The sequence below is a fragment of the Hevea brasiliensis genome, chromosome 15 (genome assembly GCF_030052815.1).
Source record: "Hevea brasiliensis isolate MT/VB/25A 57/8 chromosome 15, ASM3005281v1, whole genome shotgun sequence".
NCBI classification, from domain to species: Eukaryota; Viridiplantae; Streptophyta; class Magnoliopsida; order Malpighiales; family Euphorbiaceae; genus Hevea; species Hevea brasiliensis.
Window position 1 is genome coordinate 62,367,426 of NC_079507.1, and position 19,947 is coordinate 62,387,372.

The 19,947-nt window shown below is 31.9% G+C and overlaps 2 protein-coding genes across 2 annotated transcripts; both read right to left on the reverse strand.

Annotated features, from left to right (window-relative positions):
• Nucleotides 1–975: 975 nt before the first annotated feature.
• Nucleotides 976–9,973, reverse strand: LOC110671242 (uncharacterized). Its single transcript, XM_021833653.2, has 2 exons — nucleotides 9,369–9,973; nucleotides 976–1,208 (listed from the first exon to the last, which is right to left on the reverse strand). The coding sequence occupies exon 1, from the start codon at nucleotides 9,877–9,879 to the stop codon at nucleotides 9,370–9,372; it is 510 nt and encodes a 169-aa protein (XP_021689345.1). The 5' UTR covers nucleotides 9,880–9,973; the 3' UTR covers nucleotides 976–1,208; nucleotide 9,369.
• Nucleotides 9,974–12,230: 2,257 nt separating this feature from the next.
• LOC110671241 (uncharacterized) lies at nucleotides 12,231–14,161 on the reverse strand. The gene is made up of 2 exons (XM_021833652.2): nucleotides 13,501–14,161; nucleotides 12,231–12,593 (listed from the first exon to the last, which is right to left on the reverse strand). Exons 1-2 carry the CDS (start codon nucleotides 13,993–13,995, stop codon nucleotides 12,549–12,551), a joined length of 540 nt encoding a protein of 179 aa, XP_021689344.2. The 5' UTR covers nucleotides 13,996–14,161; the 3' UTR covers nucleotides 12,231–12,548.
• Between the last annotated feature and the right edge of the window lie 5,786 nt (nucleotides 14,162–19,947).

Below are 19,947 nucleotides of genomic sequence, written 5' to 3' on the forward strand. Positions count from 1 at the left end.
GCTATTATTTTGCTTAGAGAACTCTTTTGGATGCTCCATCTAGCTAGGCAGCCAAACTGATCGCCTGTTTTGGTTGGTGAAGTTTTTCAAGTCTGGTACAGATGACAGAGAGAGAAAGGTGGCGGTGAAGGGTGAGATTTGATGAAGGAATGAATAGATTGTGTATGAGCTATGTATATTTATAGGTATACAAGATTAGACTTAGAAGCATGGATTTGGCATGCTTAAAATCAAAGGAAAGTGCATAGAAATTGAGCAGAGAATGTTTTAGATTTGCTTGTTACAAAATTACAAGCCAAATAAACCCTCATCTCATATTAATTAAAACAATTGCAACAAATATGAATGATTTGCGCACGTGAAAACTGATGTATAACATCATTAGTATAATATATGATCACATCGCGGCCTGCAAAAAGAAGCAGCCAACAAGTTTTATAATTGAAGTGTTTAGTTAGTGGCAAGTGGACATTAAATATATTTTCAGCTTATGCTTTATATCGTCACGTTTCATATAGAATTGCTCAAAACAAACACATTCATTGCTTTATAATAAAATATAAAATAAATGGTCATTGCATATTTGATTTTGCAGAAGAGAATTTTTTTAGTTCATGTATCCTGACCAACAACATGCAAATATGGCTAAAAGCAAAGGAAATGTAAGTGTTGGAAGTGAAGTTGCTTCTGAATTCTGATGATTAGGGAACACGAAAACCAGGTGTATCATTATGATGCTGTGATAGAGATCGGAAGAATGATCATTTTGTTCTTAGTTTGGTTTATAAATGGACTGTTTTTCTCTAATTTCTTATTTCATTGAGTAAAAAAAATTTCATTAGGAAAATATTTAATTTTCCTAATCCCAACAGCCTAGCAGCTGAGCCGATTATCTCTTATCTTCCAAATTTGCGTGGGCCTGCACGTGTTAATGTTACAAGTGCAAGTGTGCCTATTAGAGAGATCAGATTGTGCTTGTCACAAGATCCACGGCAATTTTATAGTCTTACTCACATAACCGAGTATGATTATTTACATTGGCAAGAATCAGTAGGTAGTTATTGTGGAACCAAGTACGTCCAACGATAAACCACTGTATGGAACAATGAAACACACATACATTAATTTGCTTATATTGCCTGAAATTATGGATCATGCAGCAGAGCTTCAAGGTGAATGGGCAAAAACATATCGAAGTTGGATGCCATCTGCCACAAAACCATGAAACCAAGAATTTTCATTAGTCTTCCAAAAAGCTGCACATAATATTAATAGAAAACTATAGCATGTCCAGCTACTGACCTCCACCAAACAACATATTTAGATGCCCTTAATTATCCTCCAAAGATTCTATAAATTCAGAGAAACTAGCAGTTCCATAGTAGCTAATTCTTCTGTATTCCTCATAACATTGGGTCATTTCCCATCTACCAGTCTCAAACTAAATAATAGAGAAAAATTATGCTATCAATGCACATGCAGTGTGCCATAAGTAATGCTCTAATTAGTTTAGGTGTCCAGCTAATGGAAAGTGCCTGCAGGAATCTAATGCTGTGTGATAATGATAATAGAGATATTTCTTGAGTTGTGCTTTCTTCATCATTTTCCTTTTACCTTTGTATTATTGCAAGTGACCAAGGTGGCAATATTGTCTCCAATATGCAATTTTATTCCGCAACTCTAAAGACCCCATTGAATGTGCCCAAATGTAGGACTTCAGAAGTATGCATGCTTTCTTTTAAGGAATACATGCACTACTGAAATGAAATTGTTATTTTCAATCTTCTATTCCCCTGTTTATGCATTACTTCGTCAAAGTTCAGCCAAAACAAAAGGGCATTGAAAAATAAAAAGTTCTTAAAAGTTGATACTGAATCTCTCAAACAAGAATGCAAACATATTTGCAGGAGTTCTCAGTGTCAATGCTCATCCACAGACAACCACTAATAAGGACAAGTGTTAATAGAAGTATCCATTCTACCCACAACATGATATGAATGTCACCTCTAGGCAAAATTTTAGTAAGCAAGAAGAAAACACTCCCTCAGATACAGCAGCTCTGCAATTTCCAATTTTCTCCATTAAGACAAATGACCCAACAGGAAAGTACTCCGTGAAGACAAAATGACCATTATAGGAAAGTTCCCATTGTGTAACCTCAAGGATTAAAGTTCATGTAAAAGGAAAGCTTGAGAAGAGAGGGGAAGGGAGATGAAGAAGGAGAAAGAGTAAGAGAAAAGGGTCTGAGACACTAATAGTGGCCCCCTCATAGACGAAAAAGTGTTATTAATTTAAGTGTACATTTAGTTTCAAACACGCTTGAATTAAAGGAAAATCCAATATAGCCTGCAATTATCGTCCTAACTCTGTTAGAGGGAGAATTTAAGGAATATTAGTTCCAATATGCTTATTTTGGAGATTCACCTACAGTAGGTGCACAGCAATTAAGATGTGAACACCTCACTCTATATGCCTAAATCACAGTATCACACTTTGAAAAATAATCGTCTACCAAATCAATCGAGCTCCAAAGCAAAGTTTGCTCTATCATTGTCGACAACATATTTTGGCCGATTACCGAGGTCAAGGGACTTTAAAATCGACTCCCAACTGACGTCCTTCGATCACAAATGACTTTTCTAAACACATCGATTGCTCGATCATGAAATAAATCGATCCCACACTTAGTTAATTGTTTTCCGATCTCTTATCAGAGGGGTTCGAACTAATTTCAGGTCTCCGTACCATCCTGTCTTGCCTCCCGATCTCTCTTTACAAATATTGTGGAAAGTCATTTAGCTAATGCTAGAATCGGGTTCCTCACTTGTATGTCCCAGATATTCCTTAAAATAAAGTTAAGATTTTTGTCCGAACTAATGATGATTCCGATCTTAAGAATTCGAATCAAGTCTTTCCAATTCTAATGTTCTAAAGTTCTACTCGGTGTTTGGTCATGGCTTAGTCCGATCTCATGCTTACAATATTTTTCCCACCTCTTATACTTAGGTTAATAGTTGCTTTTAAGTTTGATGTTCTAATACGTTCAAACAATCAAGAACTCATACAATTGGGACGCTTTCCGATCTCATCAAGAAATTGAAAATAAAAATTTACTTCACTTCATCTCAAAATAAAAATTTACAAGTCATTCGGCTGGAGGGTCTCTCCCAGCTTGTTCTCTAAGTACATCATAATTTCTCTCATTCTCTCCCTCTCTCTGGATCCTCGTCGTTCTCATCTTTGGCCTCTGGGGCGAGCTCGTTCATCCAGGAGAAGTCCTCTTCAGAATACCGCTTCCTCAGCTCGTCCAGAAGGTCATTATAGGCGTTCACATAAGCCCCGGCCTCCTTCGTGGTGCTCTCCTCTTCCTTAGCTTGAAGTTCCTCATCCTTGGCTCGGAGCTCTTCCTCCTTCGCCCGAAGGTCTTCAGCATAACGAGCAAGATCAGCAGACCGACTAGCTCAGGAATCTTCAAGTTCTCGTTCCACCTCCGCTATCCTCTCCTCATAATGCTTCATCCGTTCTTCCATTCTGGCGATGTAGTCGTTAGCAGAGGAGAGCTGAGCTTGCGCAGCTAAGGCGTCTTGGACCGCCTTGAGGATCTCCTTCTTTAAAGCGTGGGCTTTCTCTTTGAGTACGTGCTGATTTGCAATGGCCTCTAAGCCCAAGCTCATTGTCTGAGCTAAGATATCATCCATGCTCTCCTCTACCAACCAGTTTCGATCTTCTTGGAAGCAAATGGAAGCTCCCATGACTTTGGCCAGGCCGAGATTCCCCCTTGTAGAGCAATTCTTTTTCAACGATTGGACCAGAAGTTGAGCGCCCCGGGAAAGTGTCTTGACCGTAGGACCGGAAGACTCTCCTTCTACATTAGAAGAGATCGGAGGAGGATGGGGAGGTGGAAGCTCGATTTGCTGGGGAGCAGGAGCGATGACCTCTATCTCAGGGATCGATTGCTCCTGAGATCGAGGAGGAGAGCTCGGCACCTTTACTGATTCACGACGAGGGGTCTGAGCATCAGCAATGGTGGCCCCCTTCATCGCCCTCACTTTTCGTGAGACGTCCCTCTTTCGCTTGCGGCTCTCCTTGGAAGCATCGTCGCCCGCCATACCTGCATAAAGAATAAGTCAGTGAGTTCGCTAAGATTCAGAGACCAGAGATATGGGTAGTATCAGGGCCGAGGTTAGAGAGCTGAAACTCGTATTCTTCGTCAGTGATCAGTCGCATCATCCAATACTTCAGTTCGGCCATCACCGCGTCTAAGCAGGAGAATTTCTGGGTGGATGCCTGAGACTTTAACTCTTTCACCACGGCGTCTTCGTCCTTATTTAAGGCGATCTTTTTTGGGATCGGAGCGACCAGATGATGCCAACTCCGTGGGATACCCTCAAAGCCGTTCTGAATCTTGCTCCTCAAAATGAAGAACCGATTTTTTCAATTCTTCAATGAAGAAGGGAGATCGGTAAAAAGAGAACAGTTAGGCTTAGCCTAAAAGAACCAGAACTCATCATCCTTCCTTCGGGCGAGCCTATGTAGTTCGGCAAAAACTTTAGCCGTGGGTTCCAGTCCCTTAGCTCGGCAGAGGCCCCGAAAAGCTATTAGAGTCCGCTAGGAATTCGGATGCACTTGAGCTACCGAAACGTGGTGAAACTTTAGGACGGCCTTGTAAAATTCGTCAAAAGGGAAACGGAGCCCGGCCTTCAGCTGCTCTTCATACATCATTATGAGATCGCTCTCATCGAAGAAGTGATCAGCCCGATGATCGCTATGGCATTTGATCAGTTCAAAGGAGCCGATCCGCAGATTGTACTTCTGACTTATAGATTGAAGATCGGTTTCCCTCAAGACCGAAGGCAATTCATCCACTGGCAGGTTTTCTCTTCTGGAAGATGTCCCTCGCCTCGGTCTGGCAGCCGGACCAGTTACCGGAACGAGGGCCACGCTGGCTTGACCACCTGATCTAATTACGTCGCCCTCTTCCGAGGTCCACAAAACATGGACAGAAGGCGGGTTCGCAGCTCTCTGACCCTCGGCGCCGCTCATTTTCAAGAAAACAAAAGAAGTTTAACTAAGAAAAGAATCAAAATCCTTACCGGAATGTGATCGGTGCTGAAAATACTTGAAGAAGAGAATGTTGAAATTGCTAGCAAAGTGCTGAAAGTGACATAAGGGAGCAACTGATTGACCCTCCCCCTATTTATACTCGTCTGAGCATTTAATGCTCACGAAGTCCCAAGCGACGCATCGGTTAGCGGAATCGGCCCGCTTTTCTGACACGTCGCGGGAAGGTTCAAGAAACACAATAATAAAATCGAATAAAATGAGATCGGCTATCTAGGGTTATCGGATTGGGCAAATTTTCAGAGCCACAGATCGGCCAATGACGATTTAGTTAGAGATCAGATCGGACATGCACATCAAAGATCGGAAAAATAACTGATGCAATAATTAAATAATAACCTTCAAATAAAATTTCATTTCATTTCCAAAAGGTCAGATTACATCATTTGGGCGATCTCAAGAGATTGGATTACATCATTAAGAGAACCTCTAAAGATCAGATTACATCATTTGGGCAATCTCTAAAGATCAGCACTACATCTTACCTAGTGAGGATCTATGTCAAAGCCTAGTCTTGTAGCTGAATCAAAAGATGTTTTTGATCAGAAAGCCAGCCATGGGTATCGGATAGATGTGCAGCTCAGATAGGGTGACTATGACTCTCATGATGGTGAGTGGAGTAGAGATCGGAAAGCACGAAGAGGATAAAATGACTTCCAATAACTCTCTTCATAATCAGAGCCGAGTTAGTTAAAGCGTTGCAGGCGTGATCAAATCTTCACCGCACGCCTCATATGAAGAATCGCCCACATTGCTGACAGACGCCAAAACAGTTATGGCAGTCCTGTACATCTCAATCTCCACCGTTGACCATACTTGCAAAGACGAACCCGGAGCCCTTGGATCAAAAGCAGACGACAGGTTTGGCGCTTTTCATTCCCAACCCTCGGATCCATCTTGTATGACAAGACCCTGAGCCGTTGGATTAAGAAGAGAAAGGACAAATATTCTGAATAGGATCTCAGCCGTCCATTTTGATTCTCTTTAATTCTCAGACATCGGATTATATCCTTTTGAATCCAAACCCTCCGTCTCCTCAGGAGAGATCCTGACCTTTCATTAGGAGCATCCGTTCCCTATAAATACCTGCATGCAATACTGTAAAAGAGACAGACAAAAAAGGTGGTTGTGATTATAGTGAAAAGGCTCTGAAATTTAATTCAATCTTGCTACTTTGCCGTTCTAAGCTTGCATAAAATCGAGAAACTTCAAAACTAGTTTCCTTGAGTATCTCCATTGAAGGAGTTTTGGACCCTGAAATTCTTCATTTTCAATCTGTTCATTACTCTGTGAAACCATTTTTTTGTTCAGTTTCGTCTTCATCACCCTAACATCAGCATATTATTCCCCAAGCTCAATCTCATTCCGACCTGGTTACCGTCGCTTCGGCTCAACTACCTTCTGACCTGATTCTTGTTATTTCGAAGTAAGCATTAGTCCCTGGACCATCAGCTTTCAACTCTACAATATTTGTGGTCCCAGAGTTAGTTCAATAGCCTCAACCTCTCACAGGTAAGTATCTAGACTGTCACTTTACCGAATGCTCGTGTTTTATTTTCTCTGCTTTTATGCTCGAAATTTCCATTAAGTTCAGTTGCACTAAAAATCCAAACGTAGATTATTCAGGCCGATAGTTATTTCTTGAGCTTACTTCTTCTATTCATTCGTAAACTGTATTTATTTCTTCTTAGTTTTCATTTCCTTCGAAAATAGGTGTTCTGGTTGTGGGCAACTTGTAGGTTTCGAACAAATAAAAATAACAAAAGGTTGAATAGTAGATCAGAGGAAAAAGTTATGAGGTCGGGCTACTAAACGAGCCCAGGAGATAGCATAATAGAGCGAGAATCGAGATAAGATCGGATCCTAGACTAGTAACCAAAAGAGATCGGATATCGCCAGCCAAAGAGTTCTGACAAGGCGATCGCATAGGAGATTGGCGAAAAGTTCGGTCTTGTATCCATCCTCTAGTTATAAGGCATCAGTGGGTTAAGAAAAGCATTGTGCGAGTTTCTGGCGCCTTCAAGCGCCAGAATCCTTAGTTCAAGGTCCTTACGGTATGCGATCATAACATACACTCTAAGAGATCGGGAGAGAGTTCTTACCTGATTCTCATTTAAATAAAGCATGGAGATCGGAAGAGAGTTTTTATCCGAGATCCTTCGCTTAAAACTTTAAACCGAATACTTTAAGAGATCGGAGGAGAGTTCTTATCCGAGATCCTTTATTTAAAACTTTAAACCGAATACTTTAAGAGATCGGGGGAGAGCTCTTACCTGATTCTCATTTAAATAAAACATGGAGATCGGAGGAGAGTTCTTATCAGAGATCTTTTGTTTAAAACTTTAAACCGAATACTTTAAGAGAACGGGGGAGAGTTCTTCCCTGATTCTCATTCAAAATTTAAATAAAACACGGAGATCGGAGGAGAGTTCTTATCCGAGACCCTTTACTCAAAACTTTAAACCAAATATTTTAAGAGATCGGGAGAGAGTTCTTACCCGATTTTCGCCAAAATCTTAATAATGTACGCGGAATTCGGAGGAGAGTTCTTATTCAAATCTCCCGCTTAAAACTCTAAAAAACATATCTAGAGATCGGTAGAAACTTCTTATCCGAGCTCTCTTAACAAAATTCAAATTAAAATAACACAACTCCAATACACAATATTATTTTACTCGACACATATTCACTAAAGGCCCATCTCACGAACTCGTGTTCTTGGGCAACCCAAAATAAGTGAAATATCAAATACTTCTTTATTACACACAAAGAATTAATATCATCACTATCCCAACCCTCTAATTATCTTTTTAATTTATGAAGAGCATAACATTAAATCTGTTTATCCTCGTTGAGGGACGAGGCATGGTGCCTAACACCTTCCCCACCCGTATACGAACACCGAACCTAGAATCTCTGTTCTCTTTTGAAGTGGTTTCCTTTTAATTTATTTTCACAAAATGATTTTCTTTAATTTCCCTAAAATTAGAGTGGCGACTCCTCATTTTTTCCCGCTTTGGTGAAGAGTTTCGTCCAGGCGACCGCAAAATACCTTGCGACAATCATCAAACCTGTATCTAAACATTCTAGCTCAATTTACTTAAAGGAATAGTAGCTTTTGTAACAAACATCTACCGAAACAGTTGATGTTAAAAAGATTACGGAATTACAAATATCATTGATGAGTTGGAAATCTGGGACTCAAAAAGGCAAAAGAGAAAGTATCTTAGCTAACAAGTCCAATGCTGTCTAGGTCGCTCATTAGCAAGTATACACAAATAAACAACAAAGAAACCCATAACCAACTTTTCTTGAAAATTATAACATTGCTCCTTTCCTGTATGCTCAAACTTCTGGACTCATTACAATTCAAAAAGTTTAGGCATTTTAAAAAGGTGAAAAATACTCCTGTTTTTTCAGCTCCAAATAGGCATCACTTTTGCAAACAAAACAATTTGCTTATTACCTACGAGTTCTATAACCCTTCCTCAAATCATACCACACTGGCACAAGAAACATAGAAATATTCAACAACTTGTCTAACAATCTTAATGAACTAAATTGACTGAAAATTCCATTTACTCTTTTACAGAAAAAATGCAAATGCTCATTTACATTTGGGAACGAGAACACGTTTTTCTTTATGCTACTATATCTTATCAACTAATTCTGAAATCAAATCACAGTTGCAAACTTCACTCCTTAAAAGATTATTGTTTTGGTTTTTTTTTTTTTGGGGAAGGGGGAGAGAACGAGAACACGTTTTTCTTTATGCTACCATATCTTATCAACTAATTCTGGAATCAAATCACAGTTGCAAACTTCACTCCTTAATAGATTATTGTTTTGGTTTTTTTTTTTTTTTTTTGGGGAGGGGAGGAGGAGGATGTGGGGGTGGGTGGTGGGGTGCGCGCGGGGGCGGGGGAGGAGAGTGGGGAAAACAATATTTCCCAAACTTCCCCTAGTTTCAACAATTACTTTAATTGGCTACTCGCAGAAGGTAGAAATAGTGGCATACTAAGCAATCAATAGCTCTATAATTTCATTAAATCACGCTAAGGCATCTCTTAAGTCATACAAAACTTTAAAAAGAAAAAGGAAATCCTCTCTTTCAACAAACCAAATTCCAGTGCTAATAGAAACGTGAAATCCACAAACAAAAATTGCCCATGAGAGAGAGAGAGAGAGAGAAAACACAAAAACCCAGAAATTCCAAATATTCAAAAGATTTAGAAAGACAATATTACCTCACATGGATTCCAGGTTAGTCCTTAGACTAGCCTTACTCTTACAAGCGGGGATATCCTCAAACTGCTTAGCAGGCAACTTTTCAGACAAAGAACCAACGAAGAACTCAATCATACCATCATCCTTATCCGCCTCAATTCCACTAACCGATAACCAAATAAACAGCTTTTTTGCTTGAATCCCTGAAACATCATGCACAGCACCATAACTCAACTTCCCTTTGATTTCCTTACCATAATATACAGGCAGATCAAAGTAAACATAACATGGACTTGTTAGTTGGATTGAGAAAGACCCAGATGGAGAAAGAGTGTAAGATTTAACATTGTCTGGGAGTAGGCCACGAGGCAGGCCATACAAAGGGAGAAGGTCATGAACATCTGTGACCGTGACGTATTGAGGAAGAGACTGGTTAGTGAGAGAAAAAGAGAGACTGGTTTGGGATAAGAAGAGAATAGAAAGGAGGTAGGAAGAGATTGTTGTGGAGATGGGGATCTGAAGGCGAGCCATCGTTGACACTTGACAAACACAGATGATTCGTTGGCGACAGAATCTAAGAGAGGAGACGCTAATTTAGGAAGACGGTAAACGGCAGAACAGTACCTTTTCAATTAATTCAATAAAATATTTTGAAATCACCTTATTAACAGGTAACCGGTAACGGCATTGAACGGCTTGGATTTAATCCTTTTTAATTCAACAGTGATTATGTCTAGAGGCATCAATATGCCGACCAGCCGAAGTACCATAAACGAACTCTTGACTTTATTTTTAAAAATAAATTTTATTTTATCAATAATTATTATCATTAAATGAATTATTAACATCTAATTTAATAATAAAACAAATAAAATATAAATAAAATAAATTAAAATCAAAATAACTAAAAAAAAAAATTGCCTCCAATAAAACCCGACAGCTATTATGATTTATGAATGAGTTAAGTCGAATGGAAAATTTATTCAAAGCAATTTACGTTAACTTACTATGATTATTTTTCTAATTCAACATACAATAATTATATTTTAAAATTTGTCCTAGACAATAGGCTGCCCGGGTTTTGCCATTCCCATTACCAAGGCGGGAGTGGAGCAGTGGGAGTGAGGCAGCGGAGATTCTTCATTTTAAATTTTATCGATAAATTTTGAATATTGGTTATGAAATTTGCCATTATTAATGGCTACAATGGTTTAAAATTTCTACCTACAATGTGATGTGGTATTGCATTATTGGTACACGTTATGTATCTGAACGCAATAATACATTTTTTTTAACTGAAATTATGGCTGATAAATAATGCCACGTTAAATGGAAAAATAAACAAGACAGTAGCATATTTTGTTAAAGGCATCCGAGGCATCCGGGCAAGGCGTCAGGTGAGGCTGGGCGCCCTTATGCTGTCTCACTTGGGTGCGCCTGTAAGCCAGCAAGGCGAGAGGCGATGCCAGGCAAAAGGTCACTTCTTTAAGCTAACAGTATTTCTTTTTTTTTTTTATGCTTTTAAAATAAATACAATTAAAATCCTTACAGCCCACTTACCTCACGCCAAAAACAGAATAAAAAAACGTAACAACTTGAGTTCTCTTCCTCCCTTCCTCACACAGCAGCTATCTTCCTCTCTCTCTCTCTCTCTCTCATCTTCTTCTTCTTTTCTCTCTCCCTCTCCTCTTCGTCTTCTTTCCCTGCAGTTCAATAGTTGTTCTTTTCTTTTAATTTTTTTCTTTTTTCTTTTTCTCTCCTCCTCTTCTCTCTTCTTGAGTATTATTAATTAGTTATTTATTTATTATTAATTTAATTATTTTATTTTTTATTCTTATTAATTAATTATTAAAATTTTATGAATATTATTAAATTGATTCTTTTTCTTTGTATTCTTGTTAATTAGCTGATTAATTAATATGGATATAGTGAATTTGTTAGTAAATAGTTTACTTTTTATTTGTTATTCTTATTAATTTGATTAGTTTTACTTTTTGTCTTGTTAATTAGATATTAATTGTTATTTAGTTATTTATTTTATATGAATATTATTAATTTATAGTTAATTTGATTATTTTACTTTTTATTCTTATTAATTGATTATTTAATTTATATGGATATTATTAATTTATTATTAATTAACTTACTTTATAATTGTTATTATTAATTAACTTACTTTATAATTGTTATTCTTTTTAATTAGTTATTAATTTGATTAGTTTCACTCTTTTTTTTTAATTAGATATTAGTTGTTAATTAGTTGTTTATTTTATATGGATATTATTAAATTTTAATTTTACAATCTCACTTGTATCTTATACTTAAATTGGAAACACAGATAGGCACTATTTTCAATTTCTATTATATTACATATAGACATGGGGCACATATTTTTTTTTCTTTTTAATATGTTTTTTTTTTACTTATCAAACTAGTTAAAAGTATAAATTTTTATATTATAAATATATACACACACAAATATATATATATATATAGCGGCTTACTTCAAAAAGACTTTCGCTTCACGTCTTGCCTAAGGCCACAAGATACCCTGTCACTTTAGTGTCGCATTTAGTATAACAAGGATATTCATAGTTTAGGTGACTTCCCTTCGAATTTGATCATCTCAGCCAACCAAACACAACAGATTTGCCACTTCCCCAAGAAGTTCAAATTCCTTGGCCTACTTTGTGAAAAACAAACAAGGCCTTAGGCCTCTGAGTCTCTATTATCATCTCATTTTCCCATCCCATGCTTCATTTGATTTCAAACATTAATATGTCAAAATGTCAATTTTAATATTCCAAACACAAGTTGCTCATGGCATTTTTCTTCAAGTCCTCAGAATATTTGCCTTTAAATTTAACAATATCACACACCAATGACATGAAACCACAAGCTGAAGTAGTTCCTCAGTACAATTGCTCAACAGAGTTCATACACACATGATAGTAGTACATTAAAAACTAACATGTCTAATATATACATACAACTTCCCCTGCTCATTCATATGATTAGGCTCAATGAGAGGGAAATTCTCATTACTACTTTATATATTACTCTAATGGACTCATAGTTTGCGAGCCCGAAAATGACCATGACCATGACCGTAACCGTAACCATGACCATAAATTGCTAACCACTTAAATATCAAAGTTTCTAAACTACTTTACCCATACAGCAGAAACACTTGGTTGCCTCTACTCGGTAATTAGCATCTGAATATCATCCGTGGGAGTTGGAAGCTGCAAATTGTTAAAAAAATGAGGCAACAATTTAAGATAAACTACAGAGAGTAAAGTAGAAATGGTCAAGAAGGATCAAATCTCAACTCTTAGTATAGACTCCCACGCAAACAGATCATAATTCAGCACTGATTTATTGGAATATTTTGCCTACTGTAGAGATGTAACAATCTAAAATAAGGTATGCAAATGTAAATATGCTACTAATCAACTGCCAGGAGAACTATACTTGAAGCATTATTAGATTCAAGGGGAATGAAAACGGTTAAGAGATTTTGTTGTATAAGCACACAGAGGTGTCAAACCTAAATAAGACAAAACATTCCAAAGCACGCAAGACTGTTAACAGTCGAAAACACATAAATTCAAGTAGCCATCTATTTCACCAGAAGAAAATGTTTTTGGCCTATGCTAAGGCTCCACCAAAATCCAACCCATATGAAGTACTGATCCAAACATGTCCAATCCAATCATTTTATAGAGAAGGACTTCACCATTGGAAACTAACTCCCTGGAACTGGAACACGAAAATTCAAATGTAAACAGCAATGATTCTAGTTCAGAAAAGCAAGATAATTTGGAGAGTCACAAGCACCTTCCTTTATTATTATTTTTTTAAAGGTTTTAATATGATTCCTAATTCCAAAAACGCAGTTATAAAATATCAATTGCGTGGAGCTACAGAACAATAGAAATCAATTCCAAAAATATTTCTAATGTTTATTAAATTATCCTAAATACACAACCATAAATAATTAATCCATAAAGGAATACATGATAACAGGAACTATTATCCAACGATCAATATCAGAACATAATTTAGTCAACATCAATTCAGATTATTGATCTAAAATAGCTAAAGAAATTCGTTAAAATAAAGTCACAAATAACCAAAACAAATGAATACCTCCATAATTCGATTCCAGAATCCGCCACAGGACCCAGAGACCTTATTACGGCAAGAGTGGACGGTCTTAAACTGATCAACATCAAGTTTCTTATTGATTATGCCCACCTGGAAGTAAATAGAATCGGAGGGAGGCAAATCAACCTTGATCTCATCAACACTGAACCACAAAAAGAACCTTTGAACCTCAATCCCTTTCAAATCCGTGATTGACCCGTAATTTAACTTGCCAGAAATTTGCTTATCGTAATAGACCAAGTAATCGAATTGAATATAGCACGGCTTCTCCAGAAGAACAATGAAGCGACCGTCATCTGAGAGCGAATAGTTTGTTACTGAATCGGGTAATAGTCCGCTTGGGAGGCCATACTTGGGCAAGATTTCATAGACTGAAACTGGGTCCCGTACAGAAAAAGAGAGTTCAGAGAGAGAAAGGAAAAGCAATACAGAGAGAAGAGAGAGACGCAGATGGTTATTTGGATTTGCAGAAGCCATGGAATTGGAATTGATGCTGGTGGGTTTTAGATAGAGAAAGTGTGAGGCTTATAGAGAGAGAGTGATGAGGCTGCTGCTGCTTTGTCTGGTTTTGAAGGAGAAAATATGGCATGGGTCAGTGAAGGTGTAAGACTGCATTAAATTTTAAAGGCTTGGATTTGCTGGATATTTTCGTCTGCTCATTGTTTATAATTACACAAGCTGTTTTTTGTCATCATTCTCTTTACATGTATATATATATATATATATATATATATATATATATATATATATATTTTTTTTTTTTTTCTTATATATAAGAATTTTTTTTATTACAATATTAATTATTATATTTATTCAAATATATGAATTTTAAATCTCAAAACATTATATCATTAATTATGTACAAATTTTTAATCAACTAAAAAATATAATGTCATTCCTAAAAAAATATATTTGTAGTGTTAAAGTCATTAGACTTCAAAATTAAATTTTAATCTGAGTCCATTATATTAAAAAATTATATATAATAATAATTATATTAATTTACTTGAATTAAAAATACTAAATTTTTATTCTAAACTATAATTATATTTAAAATCTTTAATTTTATGTGAAATAATTAAATTTTTAAAATTTATTATAATTATATTTAAAGGATTAAATTACATTTAAACAGTTAAAAGTAAATTATAATATAACATCTAAAGTTTTATTTGGTTAATAAAATAATTTATTAATTAAATTTTATATTTAAAAAATATATATTTTATATTTATTTTTTATTAAAATTTTATATTATAAATATTTTTATTAATTTAATAAATTTATATATCTAAATGTAAAAATAAATTTATATCTTTTTATAAAAATAATTTTAAAAATAATATATAATTAAAAAATATCTTATGTGAATTGTCAAATCTATTCAATAAAAAATATATATTAATTATAATAAACTATACATTAAACGCATTATCAATAAATCATCAATTATAAACTTTTGAAGATTTATTGATAATATAATTAATGTATAATTTACTTTAATTATTATGTATATTTTACTTAATAGATATTATAATTTATGTGTGATATGTTAATTCTTTATAATTATATATTATTTTCAATATTATTTTATAAAAAAATATAAATTTATTTTTACATATTATATTTAGGTAATTATATTAATTTCAATTAATAAAAAATATTATTTTATTAAAATAAATACTATAAAATATATTTTCTTTTTAAATACAAAGTTTAATTTATAAATTATTTTATTAATCAAATAAAACTCAATATATTATATTATAATTTATCGTTAATTTTTCAAATTTAAATTAATCATTTCTCCGTAAAATTAAAATTTTTAAATGTAATTGAAATTTAGCGTAATATTTAATATTTTTAATTCAATTAATCAATATATTATAATTTAATCATCAAACCATATTGCACTTATTAATAATATGAGACAATAACTTTATTTTAATATTTTATATTTAAAGGATGAATTTTATTTTAAATGATGCATGATTATTTATAAATGAAAATTATTACTTTATTAAAAAAAAAACTATTTTTTTTTTATCTTATCCAATTGAAATAAAAGCTTGGGTTAGCTTTGACTAGAGATAGATAATGGCATAATTAATTTGTTTTCCTAACAAACTCTGGAAATTGCTGATCAAATATTGGTATATATAGTTGATCTCCTCAAGTTTTATCCACCAAATGCTGAAAGCTTTACTTTACTTTTATATAAGAGTTTGGAAACAATTCTTCTCACTTCTCACCACATATTATTCTACAATTATTTTTTATATTTTTAAAAATACATTATAAAAATTTATTAATGATAATTTTTTTATATATACTTGGTAAAAGATATATAAATATATACAATTTAATTTTAAATTTTAAAATAAATTTGAATTTAATAATATATAAATATATAAAGGAGGAAAAATTAAAATTTCCAAAACACCCTTCATTATTTTTGTTATTTATAAAAATATCAAAATGCTTCACAATATTAAATGTTTAAACAAAAAATTTCAAACGTTATAATGTAATATAAATAAACTTTATTACATAAAAATAATTTTCTATAAATTTTTTTATTATTTATTTAAAAAAAAAGCTAGGAACACAAAATATTAAAAATTTGTCTTTAAAATCAATATACTATTCTAATATCATCTTATATGTAAAAATTAACAAAAAAAAAAAAATTACAAGTACGTACGACAAGTATAAATGATATATAACGAACAATGAAAAAAAAAATAATACTAATAAAAGGATGAACAAAGTGTATGTATATATATACTGCATGCGATTTCTAAAGTATTATTGTTAAAATTATTATATTTTAAATATAAGAAATATTTTTAAAAATAAATGTTAAAATTGCATTTTTTATTATATAATTCATTAATTATGCATATATTGATATAAGTTTTAAAATTTAAAATTACATTTAAATTTATTATAAATGATGCAAAACTTACAGATTTTAGAGTAATTGAGGGATCTTGTAAAGCCAATTGAGCAAATTAAGATTTTTAAAATTTTTACTAGATTTAGTAGAAAGAATTTTTTTATATTTTTTATGAGGTAAAAATTTAATAGTTAAAATTTGAAAATATTTAGATAAAAATTAATTTTATATAAAAAATATAAAAATAAATATAAAAAAAGTGATTACGTTAGTTAGGTATGGTTTACTCTAATAAAACTTTTTTTAAGATTCAGCTTTAAAGTATATCAGTGATCAGTATAATATTTAAAATTTATTAACTGTTATATTAAAAAAATTAATCCAATTAGTTATTATTTTTTAATTATAAATTAAAGTTTAATTTTAAAAATATGAAATTTTTTTTTTATCTCTCTCAATAGTTTAGATTTTTTTTTTGAAAGGGACTTTTAGTAATTTATTTATTAAATTGATTTAATTTAATGATGATTGTTTAGATTTTTTTTTTTTATTTTACACAATTTGTTATGAAATCTATTGGATTTAAAAAAAAAAATAATAGAAAAAAGGAAATAGCTTTGAATAAAAAATATGGTGGCAAGTCAATTCAAATATGTTAGGTATGGAGGATGAGAAATTAAGAACATGAAAACAAATTTAAGTATATATATATATATTTCTCAAGTAAGGTTGTTTTGACTTTTATCATCTAAAATGTAAAAATTGTGAGAAAAATAACTTGATAAAATTGAAAATGACATGTGAATTTTGTTTTGTTTGGTGTTTGATCAAGAAAAAAAGAGAAGAAATTAAAATAAATCAAAGAGGAAAAAAGAAGAAGAAGAATAAGCTTTAGATTTTCTCAAAGAACTAGACTTTTGATTAACTCAGTATCCCTCCAATAATTCATACTTAGATATCCCTCCAAAATATTGCTTGTGATTTGAGGAAATTTGTTATAAAGAAATAATTTAACTTATTTTTAGAGATTACAAGTTAATTTGATCAGTTTATAAGTTAAGTCCAATACTCCGTAAATCTAAATGTTATATTTATAAGATTTATGCAATGAATTGTAATTATATAAAAAAAAAGGTAAAGAAAAAACTGTCTAATTTTTTAAGAAAATTCCACGAGATTTTAGAATTTAGATTGATATCAAACTAAGAAATTATATAAATTTTTATTTTTCTTTTTTTTTATATACATATATCTTCCAAATTAATTAAAATTTTTAAGATTAATTGTACACATATTATTGAATGATAAAAGAATTAATGGTGCTTTTTTTTTTATCCATATAGGTTTGAAAAGTTTAATTTAAAACGTAAGTAATAGTAGTATTTTTGTATATATTTAGATGATTCTATAATATTTATCTATACATAAACAATATAAGATTGAATTATAATATTTATAAGAAAAATAATTAGTAATTTTACGAAAATTTATATAAACAATCACATTAGACGATTTTTTATTAGAGATCGGACCAATATCAATTTATCCAACGTGTCAATATATTCTAATAAATAAATTTAAATAATCACGAAAAATTAAAAAAAAATCAATAGAATTTGTAAGTTTGAGAATAAAATGGAAAAGAAAACTAATTAATAGAGAGGTCCAAAATGGAGATAAACCGGCCCACCTATTAGGAGTGAACCGGCCCAGATTCCGTTTCTAATAAAACCTGATTACGGCCCACTACTCTACCCCATAAACCTATTTTTTTAAAAAAATTATTTTTAATTTTTAAAAATATTCATTTTTTATTGATCATTATAAAAAAAAATAATGATAAGTACAGGATTTTTTTTTAAAGACTCAAGTCTCTATCCGCCAACATATTATTATTATTATTATTATTATTATTATTATTATATTTATGATATCACGTTTGAAACAATTAAATTATAACATTAATTTTAATTGGACATGATTTATACTCTGCAAAATATTATCGTTTCTAGTAACTCTTATAACTCAAGAAGATTTTTTTTTTTTATTTTAAATCAACTCAAGAAGAATTTATCACATAGAGAAACATAAAATGAAACAAAATATGAAAGATGACATAGTTTGATTTGATTTATTTTCTCATGCATTTAATGGTGTTAAGCTAACCTGTTAAAATTGGAGTTAATTGCTCTAATTTTTATAATTTCTAAATTTAATTGACTTTACTATAGTACAAGGGCATTTCTTGGATTGAAATGCCAATATCCAACAAATTAAGGACAAATGTTTGGTGGAATCAAATCCATGTAATTAAGTGCCATCACAAATCAAACAACCTAAAGTACCTCAAACATAAATCTAGCAAAGAGTTGGTGATATTCATCATAAAGATTCCAAGCATAATTTTGAAGGCCATTGACGTAGTTGATAAATATTGAATGATTTAGGATTTATCAAAAGTTCATAGTTATTAAATAGCAAACTTTCTCTACTTTTCATTTGATAAAACAAGATTTATGTAAATAGTCATAAAATTATCTGGTTGAATTCATGAGTTGGGTATGTCTAGGGATTAATTTTTTGGAATCCTATATTAGATGTGTAGTATGTGTGAGTTATATAAGAATAAAAACTTTATTAAAATTATTATAGTTTTAACAATAGTTCATTCTTATCACTAACTTATTTATGTGTATATAATATTATTAAGGAAAAATTACTATTTATTTCTTATATTTTAATGAAATTAACTACTTGATTTTTGTATTTTAAAAAATATATTATTTAATTTTTATATTTTACCTCTGTTAAACTTTTTAGTCTCTCTGTTAATTTTTTCGTTAGTCAATATTGATTAAACTACTATTTAATTCATCTATTATAGTAAAACTAATTAGTTAATCCTTATATTTTTATAAAAATATATTAGCTAATCCCTGTAATTTGACTCTATTAACTATTTAGTCTTATAATTATTTTTTATACCTAAACTACCCTAATCCTCTCTCATTTATTTTAGATTTAATTTCCACATAGTAATGCTATATTTTTTAAAATACATTGATCAATTAATTAGTTTCATTAAAATAGAGAGACTAAATAGTAATGTTTATGAAAATATAGGGATTGACTAATTATTTTTTTCTTAAAATAGAGGGATTAAATAGTAGTTTGAATAGTATAAATAACGAAAAATTTGATGAAATGACTAAATAATTTAATAAAAATAAAATATAAAAATTAAATAATATATAATATATTTTTTAAAATATAAGATGAAGTATTTAATTTTATTAAAATATAAGAATTAAATAATAATTTTTTCTATTATTAAAATATAAAGATAGATATGTAGGACCCCTTAGTCACAAGGCGGCCATTTTTGACCTTAAGATTTTGGCAATTATAGAAAACTAGTTAGAGATAGCTAATAAAAATGGGAAATTAGGGAGTTGAACTTGATGGAAATATTCTCCTTAAGAAATCCACATAATTAATTTATATGGGACCACCTTATACCAAAGACAATA

Bases quoted from the DNA above. Each gene is read 5' to 3' on its own strand.
- LOC110671242 (XM_021833653.2), bottom strand. From the start codon at position 9,879: ATGGCTCGCCTTCAGATCCCCATCTCCACAACAATCTCTTCCTACCTC.
- LOC110671241 (XM_021833652.2), bottom strand. From the start codon at position 13,995: ATGGCTTCTGCAAATCCAAATAACCATCTGCGTCTCTCTCTTCTCTCT. The intron at 12,594-13,500 runs GTATTCATTTGT...AACAATTTGCAG, and splicing joins TCTGGAATCGAATTATGGAG to CTTCCAACTCCCACGGATGA.